The sequence below is a fragment of the Synchiropus splendidus genome, chromosome 12 (genome assembly GCF_027744825.2).
Source record: "Synchiropus splendidus isolate RoL2022-P1 chromosome 12, RoL_Sspl_1.0, whole genome shotgun sequence".
In the NCBI taxonomy this organism is placed as follows: domain Eukaryota; kingdom Metazoa; phylum Chordata; class Actinopteri; order Syngnathiformes; family Callionymidae; genus Synchiropus; species Synchiropus splendidus.
Genome location: NC_071345.1, coordinates 20,568,293 through 20,577,884, shown reverse-complemented (window position 1 = coordinate 20,577,884; position 9,592 = coordinate 20,568,293). Strand labels below are relative to the sequence as shown.

Here is a 9,592-nt window from a genome sequence, read left to right as displayed (position 1 = left end):
AGAATGTGTTTCCGAATTTGAATATTTCCAAAACAGAAAATAGGTACGCCCACTCCACTCTATCAAAACCTTTTCTGCATCTAATAATATTGCAACCTCTGGTTGAAGGTCAGTTGGTTGTGAGTAAATTATGTTAAGTGTTAAAAAATAACTGACGACCTTCAATAAAACCTTTTTGTTGTTCTGAAATTATGGTAGACATCACTCGTTCCAGTCGATTGGCTAGGATGTTTGCTAAAACCTTGACATCAGAATTTAAAAAGGCTCGTGGTCTGTAAGATCCACAAAACACGGGTCCATCCATATCTTTCTTGTGTAATATTACCGAATGGGTAAACGTGGGGGGAAAAGTTCCACAGTCTCATTGAATGCAGGTTGTAGTGTGGGGGCCAATTTACCTTGAAATGATTTTAAAAACTCAATAGGACAGCCATCGGGTCCTGGGGATTTATTTGATCGTATTTTTCTGATTCTTCAATCGTGTATCCAATTCCTCACGGAGATTCTCGTTAATACTGTATATGAAAGATTCGATTTGTTCAGGAAACCTCTCACCTTGCTATCATCATCAAAAAACAATATAAATCTGAATAAAAGGTTATAAAAGTGTCATTTATGTTTGTTAATGAATCATCTACTTTTCTAATCTCCATGATGTGATTTGAAGTTGCTTATCGCTGAATTCGGCGAGCCAACAGTCAGTTTGTCACCACATTTGTAATAAGTACCTCGACTGAAAAGCAGTGAACACACGTGGAGATCAAGCCTTTGTTTGAATAACTGAAATGTCCTAGCCTAGCATTTAATTTTCTGTGGATTTAAGATGAATGAGAGATAATTTGACTAGGGATGCATCGATGTCGATCCCGGTATTGTTATCGAAACGATGAAGCCTCTTAAAGTGGGATCGGGTATCTGTAAAAAATTGCAGATCCAGGAGCCAATGCTGGAACCAATAAGGGACAAGAATCGCCAACTGGTGCTGTCCAGCCAAGAACATCGGGATCTGGTGTTCTGGGACTCTCTGATGCGTCTGATCAAGGATGTGGTGATTTTTATGTGTCCCATGGTATCTTCACATTTTCATGGATGCGTCCCTGTGGGGCTGGACGCCAGCGTGGGTTGTCTGGTCAGGTCTGCCATGCCATATAAATGTTTTGGAGTTGATGGCAGTGGACCTAGTACTCCGCCACGTTGCTTTTCACATCGGTGGAAGTCACATCATGATCAGATCAGACAACTCATCTGCTGTAGTGTACCTGAACAGACAGCGGGGTGTCAGGTCACCTGTTCTCAACAAAGTGGCAGTCTCCATCCTAGTTTGGGCGGACAGTAACCTGCTGTCATTGAGAGTACGTCACGTCCCGGGGTCCCTTAATGTGGGAGCGGACAGGATGTCCAGAGGAGGCTCCCTGGTGGAGGAGTGGGAGTTGTCTCCTTGGATTATGAATGTAAAATGTCCCCTCTCGTTCTCCTTGAGGGCGTTTGGACTTGGTTGATGCTCTTGAGCGGTTGTTGTGTCCTGGGACGTCCGCTCAAGGTTTGGTTGCTGAGAGGATGAGACTGGCCAACCTGGGTTTATCTGAGTCTGTAGTTTCTACGGTCACACACTTCTTTGGAGCTGTCAACGTTTTTTTTTTTGTTTGTTTTTTTTTGACAAGAGACGAGAGACATGAGGACGCACCAACAGCCTTACAAAAAGTCTGCCAAACTTGGCAAACAAACTGTGGTCCTCGATCAGAAACAATATCAGATGGTAGACCATGGTTCTTGAAAACATGCAAAACTAACAAGTCTCTCTGGCAGAGAGGGGAATAAAATGGGTCATCTTTGAGAATCTGTCCACCACTGTGTATAACCGTGTTACCTTGTGATGGAGGGAGACCGGTGATTAAGTCCACAGTCGTGTGGGACCACGGGCGTCCTGGGACCGGGAGTGGTTGTAAAAACCTGCAGGAGTCTGATGGGAGGACGTGCCCCTGGAGCAAACAGTGCAGGTGGAAACAAAGTCTCTGATATCACAAGACATATTTGGCCACCAGAAGCGTTGACGTAGAAAGCAAAGTGTCCGATGAACTCCAGAGTGACACGTAATCCTGGATGTATGACCCCACCTGCAGGACCTGAGAACGAACGGCCAGGGCTACATAAAGGCAATCATCACATCTGTTACCTGTGTCCGGTTCCATCTCCTGGGCTTCCAGCACCACACGCTCAATATCCCATGTGGTCGCACAATTAAAACAACAATTGTCTGTGGTTCCAAAGTCTCCTGCGGAAATTCAAATTAGCAAGACAGGGCATTGGGATTAATGCTCTTAGATCCTGGATGGTAAGACATGGACAAATTAAGACGTCCCAAGAAAAGGGACCATCAGGCCTGACGAGTCTCGCTGCTCTTAAATAGATAAGATTCTTGTGGACTGTGAGGATGACAAACGGCATCTCCACACCCTCCAACCAATGCCTCCATTTCTGTAAGGCAGCAACCACCACATCGTAGTTCCGTTCTGCCGGGGTGTGGAAGAAGAATGCACATAGGTGGACCTTGTCGTCGAAGGGATCCCACTGGGAGAGTACCACCCCAACTCCGGTGTCCGAAGCATCCACCTCGACAATGAACTGCAGTCAAGCAATCACTGTTGTTGATCACTACAATATATTTTGCAGGCAAATGAGCTTCATGCTGCTAAGACTGAGCCATCAGACCAATGTAATTATAGGCGTTTTGTTGACATTAAAGTGCTAAAATGCAGTTTTTGTCCATATGTATTCTGACTTTTTCTTTTTCCCACTTCTCTTCGGAGTGCTGCGCTGCTCAGCTAACCGGCTATGGAAGCGGAACCACTGTAACACATGATATGGTTCTTCAGTCTGTCATGTGAGGGTTGACCCGATAATGTTCCTACCAAGTGCCTGACATGACCTGGAGCTAGGGCGGATGGACAATGGTGCCACATCACAACCTTGAAATGGTGGTTCTTTATATGATTGAGGTGAGGCCATTGCAGTGTAGTAGCCCATTGGAATGAAGTTCTTGACTGTATTGACAGTCGTCATTGTGCTCAGTTTAAACTGTTTAAAAGACTTATTTTCCTATGCAGCACCTAAATAAAATTTTCCCGATAAATGTGAAAGCTTTGTTGGTTGAGGAGAGTGAAAGTTTGTATTTTCCCTCCGAGGTTCAGTTATTCAACAGAGGAACAATAATGGACTCCAGTCATCCAAGTTTCTCTTCATTTCAGCCCCCTTTTATTGAGAACAGAAGAGTGGAATTACCAGAGACGAGAGCTACACACTTGTTTTCATTAAGGTAATTTTATTTTTAAACAGTAACAATAAAAGTTGTGATTGAAAAACTGTTACTAAAACAAAACGTCAGACAAAAACTTGAAACAAGACTCATGAATCATTTTCAGGTGAGTGAAAGTTTGTTATGCTGAGAACTGAGTAATTGAGACTATTCAACAATTAAATGAGGAGCTGGTTTTCTCACCTGAGGTTCTTTCCATTTTTTGCCCTGCTCATCGCTTCCTATCTTCCGCTCTCCTATTATCCGCTGCAAGTTTTCAGCTTCCTCTTCTTTTGGATGGACTTCCTTATGCGAAATCCAAAACATCATACTCTCATACTCGCGTTTAACTCGTCATCTTTGACTGCATGTGTCTCTTCATCACTCAGCAGCTGTTCATCTGGTCCTTAACCTCCATATTAGGAGACAGTTTCAGAGCAAGTGACAGCAGATTTGTCAGCGGTGATTTTGTGTGTCAGTGAATGACAACCAATTCACAAACCAAACTGTACAAAAAACTAACCAATAACAACAAACCAGTCACCAAACTTGAATGTGCCTCTATACTCTCTTCTGTTCTTTCTGTTCTTCACAGCATGATTTGCTCTGTTCTGATGCCAGATCAATTTGCATCACATAAACTCACAGAGGTGCAGCAATAACTCAATGGAAAGAGATGCCTAAGAACCTAAGTCTTTCCAGCTTAAATGGAAAGAATCTCAGATTCTCAACTGGTTACTTACAGATAAAATATTCTGAGGAAGATCTCAATTCTTATGTGGGATGTTGTGCTGTTGAGTTTCCAGTCACATAAATGAGGTGGTCAATAAGGTATGGAGATGCTCACACTGTGTGCAAATGTTTTGTATTAAAATGATGCTTTAATGTATTAAAATTAAAGCATCAGGGACCACTTGCTCAGAGAGAGAGAGAGAGAGACCTCAATATGTCAAAACAATGGCGATATCTAGTTTGATGCATGCAGCTTATATCTCAATGAAAATACATTTGAATAAAGTCATTTTGACTCCACAGAAGCAGGGGACCCATGAATGAAAACAAAACAACAGTGAGTTGAGTGATCTCAATTTTGGCATTTATAATTTACAGTGTGTATCATGATGTTTTTTGGATTGCAGTGTTGACAGAGTGCCTGTAAAAATGTATCCCTTTGATCATTCTGTTATTGTCATTTTTGATCTTTCATTTTAATATCGCCGTTTTATTGTGACCAGGCCAACGGTTTTTCTTCTGCAAACTGGTTTAACAGGGACATCACACGGGTCGATTGTTTCCAAGAAGGTGATTACCACTTACTGTTTGTCTCAATTTGTCAATTTGTCTGAAATCTACCCTCCATTTATAAAGAATGATTACGCCAGGTTTATCATCCTGCTTGTTTTTTAAACCAAGTAATACAATTAACTAACAGTTTTTAGAGCTTACATTTCATAAAAATGTCCTTTGAATTAAATGTTGCTCATTCAGCTTGGTTAGTCTCTGTGGTACCTGCCTGTCAATGCCCGAAGTAAACAGAGGTTTTTCAAATGTAAATGTATACAAATTACAATTTCGCGTTAAACTTCTCCAGCACATCAAACTCCTCTATTAGAGTACCCTTATCAGCCAGCTAACCTCATTCATAGCATGTACAGGGAGCATGTACAGTAGATGTGTTTCTGGATCTGACCGACTGAGGAGGCTGTGTGATGGCCCTCCCCCTTCATTAGTCAAATACATGTCTGCCAGTGGGGTGAGCTGTTGAGGACCAGAATAGCAGTGCTCCTCCCTCTGTGCACTCATCAAGGTGACATTGAATATTTGTTCAACAGGGAAGAGTGTTTTTACATCTAGGGCAGACAGAATGAACAGTGATGTCCTAGTTTGGTTTCACATTCTCCAGTAATGTACTGTATAGTGGCACTAGGGCTTCCTCTTGGGTCAGACCTTTTTTCTTTTTCCCGAGTTAGAACATCAAATAAGAGAAGTGACAAATGTTTGATGCTTCCAAAATGGTCGTATGTCTTACCAGTTTACTCAGCAGTTATTGTTGGGTGTTCCACACACCGTGAGAGTGAGATGGTGAGCCATCACAGTTCACAGCTCTCCTACTGCTGTTTTAAAAACAGTCTTTAAAAACAGATCTTCGGTCTTCAACAATATACTGTACCTGGTTTTCATTTAACCATCTCACCTGGTATCTTTGATGACTGAAAGAGAGCATTACCAAATAGCATTTGGTCAAATGAATCCATTTGTGCCTGAGTGATGTCACAAAATCACATGGTGTCATGAAGACGTTCCTTTGTTGCATCCAACAGAGAGTATAAAAACATAAACTGATCAGTTCAAACTGAGGAGAAGTTTTAACATAGTGGGAAGGGTTCACTATAATGGCGCCTGAGATCAGTTGTAATAATGTGTAACCAGTAAAAAATAAGTGTCATCGAAAATGGATCAAGACTATTATGAGATATTGCAAGTTAGCAGAAGTGCGACGGACTCCGAGATAAAAAATGCGTAAGATGATTCACCGAAGGATCTTAAGTTAAACTGTCGTTTTCAGATGTTGACTGTTTGTTTTCAGCTATCGTCGTCTGGCATTGAAATTTCATCCAAGCAACAACAAAGAACCTGAAAGTCTCAGGATCTTCAGTGAACTGGGTGAAGCCTATGATGTTCTGTGTGACTGTAAGTTTTTTCTTAGTAATGCTGTTATGGTTGTTTCATGAAATCATGTTTCGTTATACTTCAATGCATGGTGCTTAATTACACGTTGTTTTTTTTTTACATTTTTAAATTGTCTGTTTGGTCGTTTGGTTTTACTCATACCCCCAAACTTGTCACACATCCCACAGGGTTGCGTGGCCCACTTTAGGAACCACTGCCCTAGTTTCTCCCTGTACATGTCCTTGACAGTTTAATGCTCCCACCTCCTTTGAAACCCCCAGACTGCGCCTTTGTTTCTGACCATGAATCCCCTTTTCTACTCATTCAGAAGCGATTTCATGCATTTGTCCATGGTATGTTGCTTGGAAAGGGACAGATATTCATGCCTCTCATAAAAACAGATATACTGTAATCTGTGAGCCCAATGTCAATGTCTTCACGCCTGGCCGGAATATTTCTTCCTGCTTGGCTCAACCCCCTGATAAATAATGTTATTTATTATTCATAGTTCATAACAGGTTCAGGCTCATCCGAAGTCAATAATCATGCCAGTTTTGATTTCTTACACGTTGTGTGCAGGAATATATATATATATATATATATATATATATATATATATATATATATATATATATATATATATATATATATATATCCTGGACATCTTCAGTTGTCTTAAACAGATCTCATGCATTCTGGAAAGACATCACACACTATTTTGTACCTGGACTGAAATGAGCTGATGATGAGGTATTTTCACGTTTCAGCTCTGAGGAAGGCAACCTATGACATTTATGGGGAGAAAGGTTTGAAGGGAGGCTTGGATTGGTCATCAAAATATTCTTACCATGGCAATCCGGAGAAAACCTTCCGGCAGTTTTTTGGAGCAGACATGCCCTTCTCAGGTGAGGGAAGTGAGAGTCAGAAAGGTTGGAAATGTCACACCTATTCATCATCTCTACTGTCTTCATCAGATTTCTATGCTGACGACGCGCCGCTCAAGTTTGCTGGCCTCACTCCTGAAGTTGTTAAAGTCCAGGACCCCCCCATCGAGAAAGAGCTTCATTTGACTCTCGATGACCTTTTTCATGGACGCATGAAGAAGGTCATGATATCTCGTCGGGTAAGATGACAAAGTGCTTGCTTCTTCTTTTATGTTTTTTTGCAGTGTTTTAATGTGTGGTCTGACAGGTAATGAACGAGGATGGATGCACGTACAGTAATAAAGACAAGATACTGACCATACATGTCCAACCTGGATGGAATGAAGGGACTAGAATTGTTTTCCCCCGAGAAGGAGATCAGGTAAGTGTTTGCAACACATTCTCCTGAACTAGACATTTGCGTCCAATGCTGACGTGGGAGGCAGCCATAATGCATTGGGCTTTCAGTTGCAGCACATGATCTGCCTTCTGCTGCACGTCAATATAGTACGTCATGGGAGTGACGTGTAGGTGTAGTGAAAGTAAGTATGATGTATGGTTTTGTCAAATGGTTGGTCAAATCCAAAGGTTTCAGAGCAGTGAGCCACCTAGTGGACTGGAGAGACTGTTTCATGAAGCCTCAAAAAGCATCACTACTTCATACCAAGGAAGACCACATTTTCCTTTTTTTGCAAAATGCGCCATGCTTCCTTCCACCAGGTGATCAGCTGCGTCCCATATGAAATCAAGGATTGCATTCATGGTCGAAGTTCAACCATCTCCTTGCCAGGCATTGTTTTTTTAGATGTGTTTACAATTAAATTAATCTAATTCAAATTTGCAAAATATTGAATGCAAATACAAAGGAATAAAAAGCAGGAGGACACCAGTTCATCAGATCATTAACTAATGAATAATGAATAAACAAAGAACTCATGTGACTGACTCCTGTTCTGTACTCTTAGGGCACGAACATCATCCCTGCCGACATTATCTTCATTGTGCGGGAGAAGAGTCACCCTCTATTTGTCAGACAAGGTGATGACTTGATCTACAAGACGCAGATCTCACTGCTGATGGTGAGTACTTATTTCGATTTATACCTCTATTTCCATCAGAGAGGTTCTCAATGGGTGTACATGGAGAGAACATCATTAACACTATAGAACTACCATAGAACCAAGCTACTGTGTATAAAATATGCTAAATGATTATGTAATGTATAATACTGTCCGAACGAGTGCTCACTGCTTCTTGTTCAGCTGTCTCCGATTAACCCTGTACTGATGTAGGCACCGAGTCAGAGGCAAGAGATTCTGAGACTTCCTAAATATTTCTTTCTATATACATTATTATATAAATCCAATCATAGTTTTATTTTCAATTTTAATAAAAACAACTAATCCATTATCTATGCAACATTTCCTTTCCTCTGTTTTACTGTGCAACATTTTCAGTGTACAGAATGACTTTTTGTGACTGCATGTGGTAAATAAATGATTTAGGATTTTATCCGATCACGGTAAATCCCACGTGACATCTCAAACGACGTATTGCATCAAGCTAGAGCATGTTGTCATTCATGGAAGTGGGTTTCTGAATCATACATAGTGGCTTTATTTATTGAATTTTATAATGGCAAGATAGATTTAGTGCGTGATGTCTGCACTGGCAGTCATAAAATCGGTGTTCCATAAGACGCCAAACCAGAAGTGAAAACACCAACATTCCTCCTCCTCAGGCTTTGACTTGTTTCTCAGTCACAGTGAAGACTCTGGACAGCCGCGAGCTCAACATCCCCATCAATGAGATTGTCCAGTAAGTTCATGGCTTCTTTCTGTTCCACCTACCTTTGGTTGTGTTTTAATTTCCTGCTTGTGAATCCACCAGTCCGTCATACAAGAAAGTAGTGCCTGGTGAGGGAATGCCACTATTCGAGGAGCGCACCAGGAGAGGGAATCTCATCCTCGTCTTTGACATTAATTTTCCAGGGAAGCTGTCAGTTAGAAGGAGGCAGCTGATAACGCAAGCTCTATTGTTCAAGAAATAGACAACATTGACAACGTCTAGCAATTACATCTGCAACATAATGTTGTTTTTTTTTTTCCTTTTTGTTAAACTTTGTTCAAGACTGAGCGCGCTGTGTCAACTAACGAAAAGAAACTGCCCTGGACTAAGGTATCTAGAACCCTTTTATTTGGCTACTGGTTCCCACTATTTGAATGTGTATTGAAACCATTTCAGAAGAGAAATGTTTCCTACAGCGTGACAGCGCCTCACGTCTCTTCTGCCATCTTCACTGGCCTCCTGCTTGGCATGCGAGAAACTTGAAAAAAACTCCACAATAATGATGTAGTGACTGTGCAAATTATTTTTCCTGAAGACGGGAGGCCAAGAAGAACCTTTTGCTTCAGCTTGGCTTCACAGGCCACGACGGCAAACGCAGAATTGTGCACAGCAAAGCATCAAGCTATGCTATTTCCTCAATGCTTAAACATTGCACACAATAAAGTAAAAACAAAATAATGGCCACAGAGTCACCAACAAGGTGCTCCTTCAGTCCCACTCACAGAAGTGACCATGCTTTTATGCAGAGAGTAACCCAACTGAGGCAACGGCTTGATTAAGCTGCAGAGTTTGATTGTTGGTTGACATGCAGCAGGGAGATAACCACATTATTGAGTGAAGTCACCTCTGTGACTTCACT

General features: G+C 41.4%; 1 protein-coding gene across 1 annotated transcript; it reads left to right on the top strand.

Annotated features, from left to right (window-relative positions):
- The first annotated feature begins 5,656 nt into the window (after positions 1 to 5,656).
- LOC128768175 (dnaJ homolog subfamily B member 13-like) lies at positions 5,657 to 9,411 on the top strand. Its single transcript, XM_053880853.1, has 8 exons — positions 5,657 to 5,812; positions 5,880 to 5,983; positions 6,730 to 6,867; positions 6,937 to 7,085; positions 7,154 to 7,267; positions 7,851 to 7,964; positions 8,627 to 8,703; positions 8,776 to 9,411. The coding sequence occupies exons 1-8, from the start codon at positions 5,745 to 5,747 to the stop codon at positions 8,933 to 8,935; spliced, it is 924 nt and encodes a 307-aa protein (XP_053736828.1). The 5' UTR covers positions 5,657 to 5,744; the 3' UTR covers positions 8,936 to 9,411.
- Positions 9,412 to 9,592: the final 181 nt, after the last annotated feature.